At 42.3% G+C, this 22,548-nt stretch overlaps 1 protein-coding gene across 2 annotated transcripts in view; it reads left to right on the forward strand.

Moving 5' to 3' along the window:
• Nucleotides 1-22,548, forward strand: part of LOC126406623 (adhesion G protein-coupled receptor A3) — a 240,138-nt gene that overhangs the window by 67,298 nt on the left and 150,292 nt on the right. For both annotated transcript variants that reach the window (XR_007571729.1, XM_050071035.1), the window contains exons 8-12: nt 7,764-7,928; nt 13,557-13,776; nt 14,269-14,418; nt 15,910-16,071; nt 16,420-16,653. Coding sequence is in view for 1 of the 2 variants with exons in the window: in XM_050071035.1 (XP_049926992.1) it covers nt 7,764-7,928; nt 13,557-13,776; nt 14,269-14,418; nt 15,910-16,071; nt 16,420-16,653 (931 nt within the window). In the remaining variant the exon portion in view is untranslated. The remainder of the gene's footprint in view (nt 1-7,763; nt 7,929-13,556; nt 13,777-14,268; nt 14,419-15,909; nt 16,072-16,419; nt 16,654-22,548) is intronic.

Raw genomic sequence — 22,548 nt, forward strand, 5'->3', positions numbered from 1 at the left:
TCCGGAGAAATCGCTAGGCTAAATAAACAGCTGAGTTTTGTTTACAAGCTACGTCTGTGCCTGCTCACCGGTGTATCCCTCCGCGGATCACAGCGCAGGACGTACTGACCCCCTATAAGCGCAATGCTAAATGCTGAGACCCAGCCACTGGACGTACAGACACAAAAAAGATATCGATCATGCTGTCTCAATATGAAAATGATAGAGAAAGGGCATAACTCCCAAATCGTCAGAGTATTCTTTTATGTGAAGATACACAGTGAAGACATAACATAATCCTAACACAGCAAAGCTGTTACCTGCAGCCTTTGCTTGCAAAGCTAACGCTGCTAACGTTAGGTCAGTCCAAGTAATTAGTGGAAACATGCTAACATGCTAACGTTACACACAAGTTAGTAGTAAAGTAAGACCTGTTCATAAATGTTCTGGTGTAGCTCCGAATTTCTTAGAAACTGAGGAAAACTGCCTGCTGTATATTTGTGTTCATGGTCACAGTCACAGATAATTTTACATGATGCTCCTTTGTTATCTGCCATGACATCAAAAGTACAACCAAGTCCTCATAGATACATCTCTGGTATCAAAAGTACAACCAAGTCCTCATAGATACATCTCTGGTAAGACTGTTAGGTGTTATGTGTTCAGCAATGCCCGTTGCGTACTGCTTACTTGAATAACACTGTAAACACGGCTCCTTCTTCTTCTGTGGTTTAATGGCTGCGGGCTGCTGCGGGCGAGCAGAATCACTTCTGCCTCAGGTGCCATATTCTAGTTTGCTGACTTCCGCTGTGTGTCCGACCCGAGCGAGGCTACGCTAAATAGCCTTATAGAGAAAGGCTTTTTTGTCGCTGTTGGGTTCAAATAAATATGCGGATCTTCAAGGGGGGGTGATACGAACTAGGGACAGTTTTATAAATGGTAAAAAGTTCCGCACAGCTGCTTTAATTTTTATGAACTGAACATGGACTGAATTAGCGATAGCTGCGGCTACGCCTGTACTCCCTGAATCTGGGGTGACGCCATGTTAATGCTACCTAAACGACATTGTCACTGTGGTAATGACTTGTCAACGTATGGCACCCACCACTCTTCCCAGGCCTTAACTATTCATAACTTTATTCCTAACATGCTTATGACAGTTGTCATAAACAGGGAAATTAGTGATTGAGGCCAAAATGTTTTTTGTATCAGGCTGTGAACATGTTTATTTCCGCTGTAAAGTTGGCCAATTTAACATGGGTGTTTATGGGGACTGACTTGCTCCTGGAGCCAGCCTCAAGTGACCGTAAGAGGAACTGCAGTTTTTGGCACTTAGCTTCGGCCTTGAGGCCACGATTCTCTTTGGCATTAGATCCAAATGCCAGCATCCCCCTCAAACAGCACTGCCAAGAGGGAGCAACACTGGAGGAGCTTACGTTACCTCATGAATAGCACTTAATTTAAAGCTGACCTGGGGTGTTTCTGACTTCTGGTAATGCTAGTTTCTCTATGAATGGGTCCCTGTTTTGTTTGTTCTGCGCACACACACACACACACACACACTCACAGATGCAATGCATCAGCAAAAGCAGTAAAGTCGACTGACTGAAAGGAATGATGGATGTAAAAAATATTTCAAATTTAGAAGGAGAGTCAGCTTTGCAAATGTTTTATGAGAAAGGACATGTGCTTGATAGACATCAATGATACTCATGATGCAGTTTGGAGAATAACACTGAGAGCAACACAGGAAATCAGACAGGATTCTGGATGTCAAGTGTCCTGTAATTTCCTGGTGGGCTTCTGTTGAGCTATTGGACTTCCTGGTGGGGTTACAGCTCCATCAATCCCCACCTGAGCATTTCCTATACCCACATTTCTCTGGTGAAAATAGATTTTCACTAATAATCCTCTGCAAATGATCTTCTCTTTTGTTTTCAATCTAGTGGAGTCTGTAGAGGAATGTCTTGAATGCTCAAATCCCTCAAGTTCTGCGCGGCTAAATCGATAAGCAAAGTGGAAAATCTTGGCTTTATACAGAATATTTGTAACATGGACATAAACTGGTACTTCCTACCAATTTCATTACCCTGTGTGACAATGAAAATCAGTTTGAGGGGTATTCTATGAATTACTGCCATCCCTGTGTAATAATGCTGTGCAAATAGAGTCTGATAGAGTCCAATGTGTCATCTACTGTATATTATCTGTTTAGATTAGCTTTTCAGACAGCATACGTCCTCATTGTGGTTTGTTATATAACTGCACTGCAGAGGCAAGCTGATAGCTCGACTGAACCCAGAGGGTTTCAATTTAAAGCCCATCCACACTTAAAACTCAACTTGCGTCCTGTGGAAGAGGAAGGATGTTGTTTTAAAGAGGGACGAGGAGGAGGCCGACAGAGAGAGTGAGTGATTGGAAGAGTGAGGGATATTGTGTGTGAGGTAGTATGATTATGTGAAAGAAAGGTAAGAGTTTGGGACATCATCACAGTTGGAGAGTGACTGATTTCTACAGTAAGATTCTAACAGTGTATCAGAAGTTTATAGAAATCTGTTTTAATGACAATACAGCAAAAAGCTCCTGTCCACACTATTAAAAAATTGGTGCAAAAATCCCTCTAAACTATCGTAAAATGCCCAGAAGTGCTTTTCAGACAACAGTCAATGTACTTACATGCAAAAACCCCTCACATGTATTTACAGACGACACACACACAGACACACACACACACACAAACACACACTTGTTCTCTAGCCCAGAATGTCATCATCTCAGTCAAGCGTTCAAATCTGATTTAGGGCCTTTTAGAAAAGCAATCAGAAAAGACAGCTTTAGTGGAACACAGAAGATGAAATCAGGACTTATTTTATTCATTTTCATAACTCGCCCGCACAAAGTCATCGGAGCAAAGTCACGGGTCTGTTCGGTACAGGGTACGTTGACAGCATTCTCTGATTTCCGCTCGTCTTCTCCGACAATACATACAGCAGTGGAGGCGAGTTCACAGCGGAGCACACCATGATTTCATTTGGAGGTTTGTAGGTATGCGCATATAACCTCTCTATTAGATTCAAAATGCTACAGCTTATTTGTTACTTTGGTATAGACTGAAACCATTTGACTTTTGTGGCTGTATTATGAGACAATGAACCACCGGGCACAGACATGCAAAAGGCCCCACCACATCTCCTACACAGGAGCGAGACACAGGTTTTGTGGTGGTTTTTCTTCTTTTTGTTTTGGTGCTTTGCATATCTTTGTAGTTGTAATGCATCTTTTTGTGGTTTTGTGTCTCCTTGTGGTTGTTTTATGTCTCTTTGAGATAATGGGTCTTTTTTGGTTGGTTTTGGGGTCATTTTAAATCTCCTCCTAGTCAATTCCTGTTAGTTTGAGTGACATTTGCTGGGGGGTCCTGACACTTTGGGCCCCTGGACCTCTCACCTGTAGGCCTATCAAGTAATTAATCCATGTTTGAATCATATATTGAACACATATGAGTCAAAATAAATCCTAGTGCACATAAAGGCTTTGAAATTGGTTGTTGTATTTCTGGAACTTTTGATATTTAGTAGGGTATTATTTAGATTCCTAAGGCATAGATTTACAAGGTAATTCAGGAACTCTTGACATTTCCATCAGTGTCAGCTTTTTGTTTTCTGCTGACTAGCAATTGTTAGCATGCTAACATGCTAAATCAAGATGATGTATATTGTAAATGTTAGCATGATGGTGTTAGCATTTAGCACCAAGTACTGCTATGACGAAGTACATCCTCGCAAAGCCACTATTATGGCTGTGGGCTCTTTGTCAAATGCACTCAGCATGGCATTACATTAAGATCATAGAACATAACTACAGTGGAGTTTCGTCAAACAAACTTTTTTCACTCTCTAAAACATTAGCAGCAAATGTCAGGTCTATGTGTCTGGAAGAATCAAAGGGCAAAGCCCTCTGACTAAATGCACTGCTTGGGACTGATGATCAAAAGACTTACAGGGAGAAATCCATGGTAGAGGAGGCGAAGATGCCAATTTTCGCACTCAGTAGACCAGAGTGTAATGCAGTCACAAGTCATATTATATTTAGTCATATTTGTACTCCTAATACAAAGATAATCCTCAGTCTACATTTAACCCTAAACCCTTTTTGTCTTCACACTCGCTGTCTCTCACTAACACTACTCCTCTCTGCACTTTCATGTGCATTCAAAGGTTGAACAGGTAACACCTTAAGCCTAACATGTACTACAAGTCTGAAAAGACTAAAAACTGACGCCCTCTCACATCTACGGACAATTTGAGTTTTTAGTAACACACTGCAAGATTTTGCAAAGGCTGGAGATCTTGCAGGTTGACTATTTGCAAAACTACAACTAGATTCCTTTTGAGATTATTTCCCATCCTGCTCCTGGTGGAAAATATGATGCCAAACTTCCTTAAAGAAGTATGACATATTTACATTACCTTACATGTCCGCAAAAACACACAACTCTAGAAACACAAGATAGGAGATGTGATATGTCGACAGTGTTCTTGTTAATTCAGCATCAATAGAATCTATAAAGATGTATACTGTATTTTGTCCCCTTAACTTGCTACCAACTTCCATTGGTTAGCCGTGCTATTTAAGTGAAAGGAGACCGTGGGAACGAGAGGCAAAAATTAAGATTTCTTACTAAAATAAGTGGTGGTTGATGGATCAGATACACACGGACTCTTGTTTAGTTCATAACTCCACCAGTTTCTCCTCCTTTTCCAAATTCCAGGAAAACCTGGACTTGTTCATGTTCTTGCGCCTTCCCAGTGTCCCCTCCCTGTCTACCCTGTTTGCTGCTTCCTGTTTGGTGCTGGGGAGAGCGAACCTATTAGCCCCTTTTACTGTACGTTCACACCGGGCGCGAGTGAAGCGAATTACTCACGCAAATAACACGCCGCTCGTGACGCGTGAGTTTGGACGCCGGACCATTTTATTAATTCGCCTTATCGGATCAGTTGCGCGAGGAGCAAGCCCGCCCATTTTCACGAGATAACAACATCTGGCCCGCCATTCTCTCCTCAACCATGGCTGAGATAACCACCATCGCTGCTTTGTACCTGCTCTGGAAGTCCCAGATGCGTTGGAGGGCCAAACGCCGTCGTTTTTGGGTTCACCCTATCCTGCAGAAGCGCATCCAGCTCGGCGAGTTTCACCACCTCCTCCAGGAACTCCGTCTGGATGATAGCCGCTTTCAGCGGTACTTCAGGCTGACTGGGGCCCAGTTTGAAGACCTGTTGGTGAGGGTTGGCGCCAGGATCTCCCGGCAGGACACCAACTACAGGCGCTCCATTTCAGCTGCGGAGCGCCTGTCCATCTGTCTCCAGTGAGTAGCAGTTTATTGTTGTGTCAACAACTGGACGTCAGGGCGTCAAGACGTCACTGGCGTCATGACGTCAGTGACGTCCATCGCACCGCCCGGCGCGAATTCGCGTCTAATCGCGTCTTTGCATTGACTTTGTATGTAATCTCAATGCGCGAATTTGCGAATTTGTGCTCGGTGTGAACGCACAGTTACACAGCCAGATATTCTGCGAATGTTGGGCCGTTTAGACACACAGAGCCGGATTGGCGAGTTGATCCGAGGTGCCCAATTTTCCGCCTCATAGACATATTGGCGGAACCCTTTTAGTGTAAAAAGACCGAGGCAGCCTTCCGCAACGGGAGGGGCTATTGAAGACTTGTGGGAGGAGCTGTTGATGACGCCACACATGAAAGCCACTGGCGGTGGATAAACAGGAATGAGCTGATAGCAGGAATTAGCGAGCAGCTAGTAGCAAGAGGGAAACGCAAACCTGACAGACACTGTAAAGATGAGCAACTGGGGAGACAAAGAATTGCGTGCCCTCCTTGTCCTCGCAAACGAAGAGGCCATTAACCGTCAGATGACGGGGACGGTGAAGAACGGGCCGACTTGCGAGAGAACCGCCGAAGGACTGACCTGCCACGGCTTCCCTCCCACATCACTGTTTACGTCACACGCTGAGCTACACGTTTTATTACTTGCTCACGCCCCCCATTGCCCCGAAAAAGGCGCATTCTGTATAAACAAAAGTGGGTAGGCGGCAATTTGCCGCACTCCCCCATTTGTTTTTATACTTCCAATGCTGAAAGAAGACTGATTGGGCGCTCCTGCAAATTTGCACAACTCCTATCTAAAAAGGGCTATTGGTTGTTGACAATATTTACATCATTAGACTTCACTATTTGCAGGGGCAAAGATTAAAAATATACAATAATATTAAAAATGTTTTATAATAAAGAGAAAAAGACTGACTTAAGAAAGATTGGACTGAGATCACAAAGCATGCCACAACTCTAGCAAACCTCTAAGGATTTCTTTCTTACACTGGAAATTCGTCTGTGACAGTGAAATCATTTGAAAAGTGATTAGGTGCATGACTGCCATGAATCAGGCCCTTTGTGTGTGCTCTTGTGACAGGATGTTCATGTGGGTCAGGCGCTCCAGTTCTTTTCCACAGTCCAAACACGCAGATCAGGTGAATTTGAAACTCTCAATTATCAGTAGGTGTGATGTGTTTGTGTTTATGTGTTAGTCCTGTGATGGGACAGAGTGTTCCCAGTGCATGCTGGGACAGACTGTGGCTGAAAATAGTTGTTCTAGTAATAAGCATATTGAGACAGAAACAGGAGAAGGAGAGAAAGAGACAGAGAGAGGCAGACAAAATGAAGGCATTTAATGTTTCTGAATAATATTTCTCTCACATCCTCTGAGAAACGTTTTCTGGGATTACAGCTTCTCCACATCAGAGCCGCTCAGCCACTAATCATCTTTACTCTGAAAGATTGCAGTTTCTTGTCCAGCCTGTCGCTTATAATTTTTTATGTCAACTGTCGTACGTTCCTCTTGTGGATCATTGTTCCCTAAGTCGCATTTAAAAACTTTGTACAGTATTGTGGGAGTATACTGTGACTTTTATTAAGAACACACACAGCTTAATTGAATCACAAAAATAAGCATTAGCTCTTTAAGTGCACATAACGCAAATTTGACTACAACTGAATTGTATGTAGAAATTAAACAGTCGGCATTTCTGAAGGAGGTAGTATTTCCATGGTGATAATGCTCGTTGCTTAGCAATCTCTGCCGGCTTTTATCCTTTTTTTTCCACAAGGAGTAAAATCCTCAAGATTAGTCGCCTTGGCAAATGGCCTGCATTGGCTCTTTGTCACTGTTTCACCATCCTTTGTTTAATCAGGCATTTTCCATTGAGATAGGAATCGCTGTGACAAAGTAGGAAAGATAAGCATGAGTAATGATCATCTTAAGTCACGGCCAACATTTTAAGCCACTGCATACTCATACACGCACGAGGGTCTCTTGAATGGATTAGATTTTGAGAAGCACACACATGCACACACGTTTCTGTGGTCCCATCCTGATGAGGAGCTTCCACTGACTGCAGAATCCTTAAGATGTCGCCCTAACCTTAACCCTCCCCACTGCATGACTAACTTAAATCCTTAGCCTTATCCAAAAATAATCCAAACCACCCCAAATTCAAGTCCAAACACAAAGATAATCCTCCATCTACATTTAACCCTAAACCCAGGACCAAATCCTAATCCAGCACCTTGTCCAAACCTTTTAAGGACATTTGAAGCTCATAGGAAAAACTCCACCAACACACACACACACACATCACACAGACACACACACACATCACACAGACACGTAATCCTCACACTCACACTCACAGTTTTACGCCTCTGTTCTCCTCCTCCAGTGAGGTCATCCTCTCCAACATTGACGTGGGCATCGCTGGCATCTGGGAGTGCCTGGTGACCAGTTCCCGTGGCAACACTTCTCAGGAAATGGAGATAGTTGTTCTGGAGACGTCAGCGCCGTACTGCCCCACTGAGAGAGTCACTAACAACAAGGGGGACTTCAGGTGAGTCACTTCTCAGTGGTCACGTGCGGCCGCTCGACTATGTGTGTTCAGCTCCCAACACTATCAGCTCCAGCATGTTGAAACAAAGAGGACTTAAAGAAATAGTTTGACATTTTGGGAAATACACTTATTCACTTTATTGGCAAGAGTTTGTCGAAAAGATTGATCCCACTCTCATTTCTGTAGGGTGAATAAAGCTGCCAGCAGCTTAGCACACAGACTGGAAACAAGGGCAAACAACAAGCCTGGCTCTGTCCAAAGGTGACAGAATCCACCTACCAGCACCTGTAAAGCTCTCTAATCAATGTAATATATCGCTTATGTAATCTGTACAAAAATCAAAGTGTAAACCTGGTTTAATGGGGACTTGCGTGCCAGAAGTCACTGCAACCCGCCAAGAAATGTGGCATGCTCTATCAACATCACTCAGATGTCCCAATAGAGGTGGGTGACATATGGATTATGCTCGATGTATCATGGCTTGTTCCACGTGGGATGTATAAAATGACTATAGCGCGAACATCGAGTATAAATTGTCACATCATTTTTTAAGCCAGAGGCATGAGACTTGCTTTGGCATTTTGGTTCTCTGTCTCTCTACTATGGCTTTCTCCCTCTCACAGACACACACATAAGGAAAGACTCACAAACATGATATGTCACACACTGTACCACCCATCCAGATCACTTTTTCCTGAGCGATAACGTGTGAGCGGGCGAGGCATGTGTTTCTGTATCCGCAGGGCTCCAGACTGCGATTGTATAGTCACATTTTGCAACCATGGAGCACCAATGTGACTTGCTAATATACTTAATATATGAACTGGAGAGCTGTTAGTTTGTTTCCATCTGACAGCGAATGAATCCTCAAGTTTAAAGGTGTAGCTGCAACAGTTCAACTTTCTGCTATCTGCTAACATCTGACTGTTGACCGGAAGCTTCAAGTTCACATCAAAATCATCAACACTTCCAGCCCAGGATGAGCTGGGTGCTTCAAAATAAAAGCACCAGTGGCTCCACTTTGATTTATTCCATTATAACAATACTTTCTTTAACTATAATAACAACAGTACTTTATTTAACTTATAGTATTACAGTAGCTATATTGATTGACTTTACTGTGGTTCATTTAGTAGTTCAGTATTTTAGTAGTATAGAGTAGTTTAGAGGAGATTTCAAAAATCAAGATATAGCATGTATCGCAGTATAGCCTAAAAATATTGCAGTTGTTTAAGCCATAACATCCAGCCCTATGTCCCAAGGGCTCATTTCTAGATAAACACAAATTCATGCCAACATCTCAATTTTTGGTCATTTTGGAGATTTGTTTTGATTGAATTTAGTGATTTTAAATAAACAAGGTCTTGGCTTTCATAATATGAAACTCCTCATTCAGATGATTAATACAAACTTTGAAGCTTGTAAAGGCATAATGACAAGCTAGCAGCAACTCTGGTCCTACTCAGCGCTTCTGTCCCTCCCTCCCTCTATGTCTCCCCGATATTATAAAAAGAAAGGCTTAACATTATAGTAACAAGGAAGGGTCCGGGCCTGTGGATTTTCATCTTATTTTAAAGTCTTGACTTTATGAATATTAAAACTTTTTAAAACCCACATGAAAACCCATATAAAAAATATGAATGTTTAATGTTGAATTTTGTCGATATGGACATGCTACACATCATTAGCTTGATAAGGTTCTTCACATTCAAACTTTAGATTTGATTAATGGAAACCATGACCACATAAGCATAATTAATTCAGATGTACTGGCATGGTAAACAAGAGAGAGGGAAAACAAGTGCTGACCCCCTTTGAAGCAACCATGAAGTCAGAGTGGTATCCTGGAAAATTCCTCAGTTAACTAAAACTAAAATGAATCTATGTTGTATAAATTGTCATGTGAAGTCCATTGCTAACTGTAAGCTAACTTTGAATGTCAGACATAGTTCTCCTTACATAAACAACACTTTCTTATTTTTCACCCGAGGACAGCCCCTTGAGTACGGCATGAGTTCCCGGTTTGGAAAGCCGATGGGCTCTGTGTCCTTGAGGCCACCATACTACAAACTTTGAAGGCTTTTTCTCAAACTCATGGCTCGATGACAGTCATTATGTAATATGACGTATTTTGCTCAATATTCGGAGTTCAAAGACAATACAGATATCATTAGAAAGCTAAATCTCATCTTTTCAGTGATGCATACAGTTTTTCAGGATCAATGTGACTGAAAATGATAGAGCAAGATTTAAATACTCCATAATCACAGAACCCACAACACGTCAGTTGTAGACAAGTTAAAACAAAGGAGATATAATGTGTTAATTAGTGGGCCCAGAACAGAACCAGGTTAGTTGTTTCCCCATGTTTCCAGTCTTTGTGATAAGCTAAGCTAACTGGCTACTGACCGTAGCGTCATATCTGTATACATACAAACATGGTGGTATCGATTTCTCTATCAAACTCATGGATAGAAAGAATTTCTCAAGATCACATCAAACTATTTTTTTTAACAGCAACATTTTTTTTTCCTTCAGGTAAAAAAATAAATATTATATTCAGCCCACATCCACAATTCTTAAGTGCAGTTTTCATTTACCAGCTAGTTGTGTGTAATTAGTGGTAATGGACAGTAATAGCTGGTTTTCAAAGTTGATACCAGGAGGTCCCCAGCAAGATAAGGCAGGAGTTTAACCTCACTATAATTTAAGTCACCAGTCCCAATCACACAGTCTACTGTATCAAAATTAATACTGTAATCAGTGCTCTCACTCTCTCTGCTATTATCTCTACATGTACAGTGCAGTTGAGGTACTTAAGTCTGCTTCTTGGCGGTGTCGTGCTGGTTTTTATTCCACCTGACAAAAATCTGCCACACCTGGCCTGCCTCGCACCAGATGTGGCTCATTAACTGTCAAAGACCAAAAAATGAGACCGTACAGTAGAGCCTGGACATATATTTTAATAATAATTGGATATGTGATGTGAAAACTCCCACAAACATTATAGCTCAGTATAGCCCAGCTTTATAGCAAGACTATAAAAAACAAGAGCAGTTTTTCCCATGACTAAGGTTTCACACAAAAAGAGGAACAATGCCACACATCTCCTCGCCCTCCATCTATCCTCCTTTTTCCTGTCCTCCGCTCCTTGTGACCACCTTGAAACCTTGTGGTTGTACACACACACACATACACACACACTCACATGCTCCACCTCTCCTCCCCTGTGGGTGTGCTGCTGTCGTGTATGCTCCTTTGTAGCCGCTGTACTTTACAGCCTGCTTCCAGTGCAGCGAGCACAGAGGCTTTGTTTCTGCTGGAGCATTGGAGTAATGGGCTGGAAAATGAGCCCCCTATTTTGTTGGGGGCGAAATTAACGCCATTTATTACTAAGTAGCTGCTGCTGCTGCAACAACATGGATGGAGAGAGAGGGAAAAAACAGAGGATGGGGGTGGGGAGCGGCAGGATGGCAGGTCTCTAACAGATTACCTGCCTCCTGAGTGCGCTGCTCCTTTATATTCATTTAGATGAAGTCAAAAGTGTTGCCACATTAAGCATTACTTTGGCTACTTTTCTGCAGCAGTATCTCCAACGTCAGCTTAAGGAGAAAATGTCAAAACATAAGACGCATGTTTCTCCTCTGATTGTAGACAAATTGATCAATATGTGTGAGCACAAACAACTCTTTCCTAAGGCTGCAGAGGCATAGAAACAAGACCTTTAATCTGCAAGAGCGCCAAGAAACAAAACCTGGAGTGCTTTTATTATCTGGAAAATGGAGGCTAATGTCGAGGGCTGTGAATGTTTGGCTGACTTTTTACACTCAAACGAGCTTTATTTTATTGAAACACTAACAGGCATTACCCAGAAAATGAAAATTTTCCATTTCCCCGTAAAATCACCCTGGCCCCTATCACAGGTTGGTCAGTAGAGCAGTTCCAGGGCTTGGCTCTTGACGACATTATTGACAGAGTCTCATTTCTTGCTTCACAGGAGACTTCATTGAACTTTGCATGGCCATACGAACAACACTTATAATTACTCTTTTAGGCTGAATTTCCCCTTCAGGAAGACTTAAACAGTTTTTCTCTGCATATATACACACATCCTTTTCTGTCGTTTTCCATCTGTAGCAATTCAGTACTATATATTTATTAAGTTTTAAGGGACAAATAAAATAATTAAGGGTCAACAATGAACAGCAGAAGTTTAGATATCCTGAAATTATGACCTAGTATGGGTGAAGCTCCAAAACACTCAATCCTACATTTCCCATGATTTAGTTTGATAGCATATTTTGTTAGACCTTTGCTCTCTAATAAGTTCCCATGACTTTCAAAATCCATGCCCCCGGTTTGTAACAAAGCTTTCAGTTTAAAATATTGTATCTCCATAGCATAACCAAAAATATCCCCAATGAAGTCATTAGGGTTAATTTTGTTAGGACTTCAGAAAGCTCATCCAGTGCCACAGAGAACATTATCAGCCCAGTCGCTGAAGAAAGGTTTGGCAATGTATGTTTCTGCAAACCAAGAATATGTTGCATGTGTGCATTTCATACATATTATAAACATTTCCAAAGTGACAAAGTGTATCAGCTGACTTTATAGGCAGGTGGAGGGAATAATGGATGGTGTGTCACCTGGGTGACATGCCTGCCAAGCAGCAGACCACTACAAACCACTGTTTAAGACAAACAAACAACAAAACTGATTGTATTTTTAAAGTCATTGCTGTCTTTCCAGCAGCTTTATAGCCACCACACGTTGGTGTTTTTTAACCACCTGTCAATGTGTTTTAAATGGGAAGAGTCCCATGAAAGCCTTTTTTTCTTGCAGATACATTGCTACCGTTCCTGCCAGGATAGTGCCACAGAAAGCAGTTGACTTTATCGTTTCCTGCCGGGATGAAAGCTCTTGTTTTTTATACCAAGACATTTTAATGTTTCCTGCTGGGATAGTGCCACTGCACCTGAGATATGGTTGTGTTACCAGTAGGGATAGTGCCACGAAAATTGTTTGTTTTACCAAGACATCACTGTGTTTCCTGCCAGGATAGTGCCACAAAAAACACTTGTTGTACGGAGACATCACTGCACTATCTTAATCCAAAGCATGGTGTTTTCCTAACCATCACCAACTGGTTTTTGTGCCAAAATATCACCGCACAATGACCACAGCATTGTTAAAACATAAGGTGTCAATGTATCCGCTACATAATAACGTACAAATGTAATGTGTCCATGGTTTGCAAAAAAGTACAATGCGAACATTTATCCTGGTAATTGGGTTGACATTATAAAAATTGGCGGAGTGCCCCTTTAAATACATATTATCATTCAGCATAAATGTTTAGTTTCATTGTGCACAGAGTGGAAAGGCAGTAAAGTTGATTAATAAAGTTAGTAACTAAAGTTAATTAAGTCAGAAGTCATCACTAAGACAACGCATTGTTTCACAATCAACTATCAGAATCTGGCAGTCTTCTGCAAAAATAATTAGAGCTAGCTGTAAATCAAATATGCAAATTAATAATTTCCTAAGTACAGGGAGTATGAAATTGCCATCTGGTGCAGTGATTGTAGATTCCTAAACTCACTTCATTGCTGAAATCTTGTGTGGCAGGTGGCCAAAGACTTTAGCTGGCATCCTTGCCTTCCTGCCCTGTGCTCCTGCCACCTTTGGCTCCGCCCCCCACCCCTCTGGCAGCGTTCCTCACCCCTCCGGCCAGAAGGAGAAGAAGGCGTGGCGGAGCTGCGACCGGGCTGGACGGTGGGCTGAAGAGGACTACACTCAGTGCCCATATGCCAGTGAACTGACACGCGTGCTGCATGAGCTCACACAGGTACATAAATACACATTTGCTGGGATTTATTCTCAGTGTCTCTTCCAGTGTCTTTTTTCCCTTTGTCAGTGCATCAGTTCTAATTTTGCATATTGATGTTCAACATGTTGACTTTTACATATTTGCCAACCTACTCAGTGTTTAACAGCGAGATTTGATAACTTCATATTCCTAGAATACAGAAACAAACTTCTCCTCTGATTCATATGCAGCCTGCAGGTGTTTGAAGATCTGTACGTGTAAGCCTTTATACACATAATACAAACTGACTGATGACGAGCTGTTTCATTCTACATTACTCATGGGATTACTGAGCCACATTAAAGTATTCAAATTCAAAACTACATGCAAGGCATGAAATAGCATTACAGTGATTTATTATTTATCATGTGATGTCAGAGCTGTTTCATGTTATGTCTCTGTTGAATTGTGATGGTGAGCTGTGTGATCATCCTCTCTGAACATCGCTGTACATTTGCCTTTGTATTCCAGATAACTATTAACACCACCAATGCTCAGCCTTTGGGCCAGCAGTTAGTGGCGTTCACCAGCAGGGCGGCACACTTCACTGATGTCATGGATGTCATCTTTGTCACACACCTGGTGGAGAGACTGACGAGGCTGGTGGAGAAACGTAGAGATGTAAGAGTGAAAACAGAGGTGCATCATGTACATAACATGTGATCTAAAGGTCCACACACACCAAAGCAACATCAAATAACCAGTTGCGATGAAGACCCAACTGATGCATTGTCTCACATTGCCTGTATCTTGGCCGAAGCGTTGCACTTAAACACACCGCAAAGACCAAATCGGAACAGAGACAGGACAGATTCAAGGCTCTTGTTAGCCAGTTAGCACATTAAGAACCCAATGTTGAAAGAACAAAGGATATTAACCATGCGCTAGTGTATGCTAACAAAAACAAATTATGGACTGCATCTGCTAAAGAGCTCAATGGTCAAAAAATGATCTCACCTAATATTTGTTTCAATCTCACACCTTTTTGACCTTAGTTGTTTGTTTGCCTTCCCCACTACCTTTCTCTTCTCGTGCTCTGAGCTGAGCTGCTGTGATTTCTCTCACCAGCGGGTTAGGCCTCCGATTCAGCATGCTGAATCAGCCAAAATACAGCCAACAAGTGCCAACTAGTGCCAATGGTGTGGAACACACTGCAAAAACAGGGGCGACAGGTGTGACAGATGCTCACCGACGGCCAAAGATTGACTGACGGTTGGCCTGGTGTATCAAGGCCCTTAGCCATAGAACCAGATACGACAGTATAAAAAACTGTTTCCTTTGAAGCACAGGTTTTCAAAGTCTGATATTACAGTGTTCATGCACATGTTCATTCACCGTTTTCTTTGCCACTGACCAGAGCACTAATTGAGCAAACAGGAAAGGACACTTCAGAGGCAGCGGGAGCCGCCCAAAAAGACATGGCAACACGCGGTCATCCTGGCTTCAGTCCTTCAATCGATTCCAGACAGCTTAACTTTTCACCTCATGCGCTTTCCTCTTGCCCATGGCGGCGTTGGACCTGAATGGCAATTATGGTTATGAAGATGCATCTCTTTTTGGACAAGCCGTGTTTTACCTTAAGTGAACTCCTCCTCTGTCTGTGGCCGGAGGCAAACTGAGGGCTATACGTCACACTGAAGGTCAGGTTTTGCGAGGGGAAGGGTGTTGAGCTTAGTCAGTAAAAAGAATCAATATTAGCTCTCACTTGTCCAATTACTCTTCATAGGTCACTCGGGAGAAGATATTATTAGGAGATGCTTAGAGTTTTATCATTCCTGAGACAATGCTGATGAGACCACCCTCATTCATCCAATAAAGAACAGTCAAATGAAGCAACAATGAAAAGTACAGTAAGTAAATAGCGAACTGCCATCCCAAGGAAGTGATTATGCCCCATTGGAGCTGCTAATCTAAATTAAATCTCCCTATAATGAATGAAGCCACCATTGCCTCCCTCACAATTCTGACTGGAGATTATAAATGTGCCTGTTGTTGCGGATATGATTGATGTGCATGATGAGTCTGCCTCTGTGTGTATGTGTGTGGGGGCTTTGCACGTACAGTTTGTGTAGTTGTATCTATTTGCATACATGTCTTGTTTTGTTTCCACAGCTCGGGGACTATATATCAGACATAGCCAGTAACATGATGCTAGTGGAGGAGCATATCCTGTGGATGGCGCAGAATGAGGCCAGAGCGTGCACTCGGATCGTCCAGTGCGTGGAGCGTATTGCTGACCTGGCGCTGACCGGAGACAATCGGGTCATTTCTAAGGTATGGCTGGACTTTGAAACAGTAACACCCACGCTCTTGGCCACACTCAGTCAGGGCAAAGGTTGATTATCTGACTAAATGTCCCGCAGCTTTACCTTTTTTCTTGCAGCGTAGAATAATGAGAAGTTAATTTGGCTCTAGCAGATAGCTCGAATAAGGCAAGTGAAAGATAAATTGCTTCCTTTGTTTCTTCTTGCTTCCGTCTATTTTTTTCCCTCTATGCTGTCACTTGGGATAAAAGCATCTGCTAAATGACTAATATAAAAATCTCTGCCCTCCCTCCTTCCGCTACCCTCCAACCCCTCCCCATCTCTACCCAACTCCTAATTCTTGGCCCTCTCCTCTTAGGTATCTGCTAACATAGCTCTGGAGGCCTTTCTGATCCGCCCATCTAACTTCCTCGGTCTGTCCTGTACGGCACTTCAACGCCCCCCATCATCTGCCACGTCACCCCTCCCTGACAGCCACTCCCACACTGACAAGGACATGAGCAGAGAGCGTGATGCCGTGGGGGACTCGTTGCTCAACTTCAAATGCCACACTGTCAACAACAGCGGCTCACCGGCCAGTCAGCTCAGCAAGGTAAGGAGCAAGTTAATAAACGGTGTGAAACTTTCTAAAATATGCCACCCCGTTCTTTTGCTTGGCTCTGTTGGCAAAATCCACCGAATCCAGCCCGGGGTCAGGAAACAACGTTCTTTGACTGCTTCTCTTTCTCATTCCCAACGGGTTTTTTTCTAAAGGCCACACACTTTTGTATTTTTTGACACCATGTTCACATTCAGGAGTGAGAGAAGAAGGAGAGGGATGTTCTTATGGAGGAGAAAAGAAAGCAACTGAGTGAGAAATAAAATATGAGAGAGAGAACAGCTTGTACAGCAGCTCGTGGGCACAATAAAATGAATTCTCCAACACCACACAGTTGAAGCATGCGGGAAGGATTACCACCTGCCCTTAAGTCTGTTGTTGCCTATTTGTCCCAGCAAGATGACACCTTGTTTGGGTTTGTTGGCACGCTGTAGATCAGCTGGTGATAGGTGGGGTTGTAGTGGGGGCAGGGCCTGCAAATAAGAAGGTAATCTGGGAGTCAGCAAACGCAGGCCACTCCCATGTGATGAATAAGATGGCCTTGCGTCCCTGTCACTTTATATCAACTACAGCCCCACCATGGCTCCAGTTGTGGCCGTCCCAAATGACAAACGTCAACAGATGAAGGGGCACTCTGCATCTGCAGACGGCAGGCAAGACATTCAACTCCCCTGGCACTGAAGTGGCATAGTTCTGCAACATTTGAACAGTTTGCACCCTCTAGCTATTAAGTGTGCCAATGAATTCATAAGTGTGCATGTGAGTGTACCCTGTCTGTGCATGTTAATGTGTGTCTGCAGGAGAGAGTGCACGTGTGTGTGTTTGTCTTTCAGTCTGCGTGCTTATTTCATTTCCCTCATCCTCGTCTTCTTCTCTGGTGCGATGGTGTCAAGTCTCTGCGGTTTTGTCAGCAATTACAGCACTTAGTTCCAGCCCCAGGCTGTGTGTAGAATGCGTGTATATATGTAAGTATGTATGCATTTCTGGAAGCTGAGCTAAGTCAGCTGTATCACGGGGAGGACAATACTCCAGTCCTAGAGGCCACTCCGCAAATTTGTTCAAAATCACCACTTGATGATTTCCAGATGGACTTTGTCAAATTAGATGGCAAATGTGGAGAAAGCTTTCTTTTTTTTGGTTTACACTGAGAACACATCTCCATGCCTGCACTTCATAGTTTTGACAGGTTTCTCCACATTCTCAACTTGAATCCAGAACAAAAAAAAAATCTGTTGATTTCTCTGTGCTAAAGTTGGGTTGTTGGGCATAGCCTCAAGTCTTGGCACTGTGTGTCCTGTGTGTACGATGGATTTGGCTTTTCACAAACTGTAAATATGAGTGGATGTGGTGACGTGTGGTGCACTCCGGGGCTTCTAATCATAGCCTAATCTCAAGGAAGAGTCTTTCTCTTAAGGCAGCCCAGAAAATATTCATATTAAAGACAGAAAACTCCTATCTGTCTTCTTCGTTAAAGTCATCCTGTTTGAGCTTGCAGAGTTGTTTTTTGGTGTAAATCTTGACAAATGAAAGGGGCTCTATGCAAAATTCAGAACGTATGAATTGTCTGGCCATGGTTGTTGACATGTGACGACTACCAGCTGTGGTGGTGATGAGCTAGCCAGTGGGATACACACCTGCACTAACATGCACATGCAGTTGGACTGGCTCTCCACAACAAACCACAGAGAAGCTCAGACTACAGCACACACAGAAGTAGCAGGACTTCATACTCTCACAAACAAACAGAACCAGATTCTGGTTAAGTGTGACTTGAGCTGTGGGTTTAAGTTAAGTTTAAGTTAAGTTTAAGTTTAAGTTAAGTTTATTTACTTTATTAATCCCCTGAGGGGAAATTCAATGTTTTCACTCTTGCTTGTCAATTACACACAGGTCTGAAAGACACACACATGCACAAACAGGACCTATACATGCACAAAGTGGAGAGATGTCAGAGTGAGGGGGCTGCCCTTTGGGTGCTGGTGTGTCTCCTCGTGGGATTTGGTGGGTAGGTCTGGGTCCAAAGTTCCATGTCAATTTACTTCTGTTAGCAACAACCAATGTACAAAGCAATCCAGTTGTCATTTAGCTACAGCAAATATGCATCGCAACATAGAAACAGCAACTACTTGCTTGAACATGCATCTACTGTAGCGTACAATAGTCAGAGTATAACCTGGTGTCAGTTTGCTTGCCCTCCACTTGCTCCGGCTCATGACATTGGCTTGTAGGCATGTAAAATCCAGCTTGTCATGTGGATAGAGTCCTGCTGGAAGCTCTCCGCCTTTTGCTTTACTGCGTCAGATGCATTTCTCACCCCAAATTTTTACTTGAGCACTTCTTCAGCTCAGTCCACGCTTTTTGTGTCCATCTCTTGACTCTGCATGCTGTCTGTAATTACTTTTTTCTCCAAGCGAAGTAAGACAAATGCCTGTTTCATTGCAGTTCTTGCAGCAACAATGCAAAGTTGCCGTATTAGAGATTTTCCATCACGTTATACAAAAAAATGAAGATGTGTAGTGTAATTACGGGGCGTCGGTGGCTTAGTGGTAGAGCATGTGCCTCATGTACACGGTTGCCGCAGCGGCCCGGGTTCAAATCCAGCCTGTGGCCCTTTGCTGCATGTCATCTCCCCTTCTCTCTCTCCCCCCTTCACGCTTACCTGTCCTGTCCACTAAAGGCAAAATTCTCAAAAAAAAATCTTTAAAAAAAAAAGATGTGTAGTGTAATTACTTCTCCAGACAATCAGTCATATCCCGACTGAATCACCTGTATCACTAGTACAAAGCTGTGGTATTATGTATGTATGTATCACTTACTTACAGTGAGACTGTGATGGAGATTACTCATTGGTTAGCTGGTGTAGAGAAATCATAATAACAGTAGGATTGCAGAACATTAGAGGCTAAAGCAATAATGTGTCTCCGTTTAGTTAATTTTGATTTAACAAGAAACGTTGAGTAAGAACGCCACATAAATGAAGTACCCAGCTCACAGCGGGATTCTGGAGGAGTGCTTGTAGGTGGTGAGAGGGTTACATTCAGTTTCAATCAGACTCGAAGGTGCTTTACTTGAATGTTGCTCAAGTATGACTAAGACAATAAACACATAAACATATTAACCAAAGAGGATGATGCTTTGAAGAGATATTATTGCAGAATCGTTCTGCACAACAGTCCACAACAAAAAGAGATATCATTGGAATGAATCTTAGTACCCACTGGCTGTGCTTAGATTTGGCAAATGTGCTGCTATTATTCTGCATTTTGGCATTTATTTCAGGAGGGACAGCCAGTTTTTTTTCAGTGGCACTCTTACTTTAAAAGGCTTGATATATTTGGGTAGTTTTTAGGAGAAAAAAGTATCTTGAAAGGTCAGTTTTTGAGCGTGAGATGAAGAAGTGTAATACTATTTCCACCTCATTTAGCATGCAGAATGAACACAGCTCATCCTCCCTGGGCAATTCACACTCTCACACCTACAAGCTGCCTAGTTTCCACAGCTCCTGCTCCCCTGGAACAGTTGTGGGGTGAAGAGCGGCGCCCTGCTCGAGAGCACTTTAATGGTAATTGTTGAGGGACACGAAAGTGACTTCAACAGCTTATAAAAGGGCTCTAATCTATTGGAGGTATCACCACCCTACAACAACATCTCTCTGTTTCTCCCCCTCTCTCTCTCTCTCTCTCTCCACCGTTCACAGGGCATGTGGGAAAGACTTTGCCAATTACTGATAATCTGGGAAAGTCTCAGAGGCTGAATACTTTAGCACATGCTCTGGCAAGCAGTCACACAAAAACAAAGACGACCATGCACACACAAGGAATTCATATCCAATTAATTTGTGCTGTGTAATTTTTGGGACGGTGTGTTGACAAATCATGAAATTTCATCATGAAATGTGATGATTCTTTCCCCTCTATTTGTACTTTAGTCTAATTTTTTTTGTCTGACTTTTTATTTTTTAGAATAATTATTAAAATTATTAAATATTAGATGGTAATTTATTGACAGTATATATTTCAAAATGTGTAAAAATGCTGTTAGTATTTATTTGGGGTGGGGGAAAAAATCGATACAGCATAGCATCGCGATATTTCTGTGTGGCAAAATCGTATCGTCACACAGTGCCGGGCATTGATTTTTTTATCATAAAGATTATAAATATTAGAAATACAAATTAAACCTTATGTAGCCTACTAGAATACAATCAATCTAATATAATCAATTGCTTTTTCAACCCAGTAGATACATTTTGCTGCTGCAAAAAAATGGCTGAAGTGAGATGAACAGACTTAAAACCTTATCTTATGAGATTAAATAGATGCTGAAAAAGTTTTCCTTTGGGAACGCAATTTACAGTTAAATAAAGGTAATAAAACGCAATATATTGCAATATATTTAATCGCAATACATTTAAAATTGCAGTAATATTGTATGGTGATTTAAGTATCGTGATAATATCATCATGGATCCTCTGGTGATTCCCACCCCTACTAGTTATCTTTTTGAATTTCACAAAGTTAGTATTTAAACTGTATGCATGTAATGTAGACACCATGTGGGAAAGTGGCTTTCGGGCCAGACACTTGATAGTACTCTTTGCTTCTGCTGCCCAGAATCAGTGGACAGGACTTTATTTCATCCCCCTGTTTTACTCTCAGTTGTGTTCCTTCAATATTTGCTGCCAAGTAGGAAGGTGTTCTTGTCACTAAAAAGGTGTACTTTGTATTAAGAGTTTATTATTAAGTAATTTTGTAATGCTGCACCAACACCAGATAAGATAATAGCCTCTCCCTAGAATCGCTGTTCCAGATTCCAGGCTGGTCTGAACAGATGATCTGTCCAAATGATCCTGTAGTGTGAGCAGTTTACAGACATAATCGTAACGTACTGGATCAGAGTCTCTCCAACTTGCAATCATGTAGTGTGAAAGGAATAACAGTGAAATATTGAGCAGAAACCTGCAATAACTAATTAGAGCAAGCTGACCGGGAGGTGTCACCAACACGTTTGAGACGAACAATAAAGCCTTATTTCCAACTCACCTCCAGTTCATGATGCAAAAGCCATGCTGATTCCATTTTCACAGTCATGACTTCATCCACAGTTTTTTTCTCTCTCTCTCTTTTTTTTTGTTCTGGTGCAAAACAGCACACACAAGTACAACCTGCTGACGGCGACAGCCTGCTTCCACTTTGATTTTTTCTGAAGTCACATTTGATCATGCATATTTTTTTCTGATCTCAAGTCCCTGGAGTTGACACTCTGAAATCATTTAGTACAAATGCTAAGTGTGTGTTCCTGTCTTGACTGTGCTCTTAAGATTCCTATATTAAAATTTGGTTAAATCTGTCGTCTGGGGTCTCCCACATTTTAAAATCAGTTAAGATTTGATAATCCCCCTAGTGTGCACCAGCCACAAGACACTCATTCAGTCCAGATGTCACATATTTAGTACATAAAATTCCTAAATTCATGTGTTTTTACAGCCATGCTTTTTGATGCCATTACAAGGAGAGACACACTTAAAGAATGGCTTAAAGAGTGATTAAGTCCATCTTTTTGACAGTGTGTATGACAGGAATATTTAAAGTGATATCTGTGGAGTCCTTGGTGATTAGATGGTCATGGTGTGACTCACACAGAAATATCCCCCGAGTCTAGACATAGGTGGTGAAAGAACGACGTACAGCCCAGCTGACGGTCTGTATGGATCCGTCTGGATGTAATTTAAAGCAGAATTTCTGATAGCTCACTGAACAGCTGGTTCTGATGAAAACCGGAGGTGGATGGGTGGAGTAGGGTTGCATCGATCTGAGACTGGGACAAAAACAAAAACCAGCAGAGAAAGGGACAATTTTAATGACAGAGGTCGTGGCAGACACCCCTCAG

This window comes from Epinephelus moara, chromosome 19 (genome assembly GCF_006386435.1).
Source record: "Epinephelus moara isolate mb chromosome 19, YSFRI_EMoa_1.0, whole genome shotgun sequence".
Taxonomy (NCBI): Eukaryota; Metazoa; Chordata; class Actinopteri; order Perciformes; family Serranidae; genus Epinephelus; species Epinephelus moara.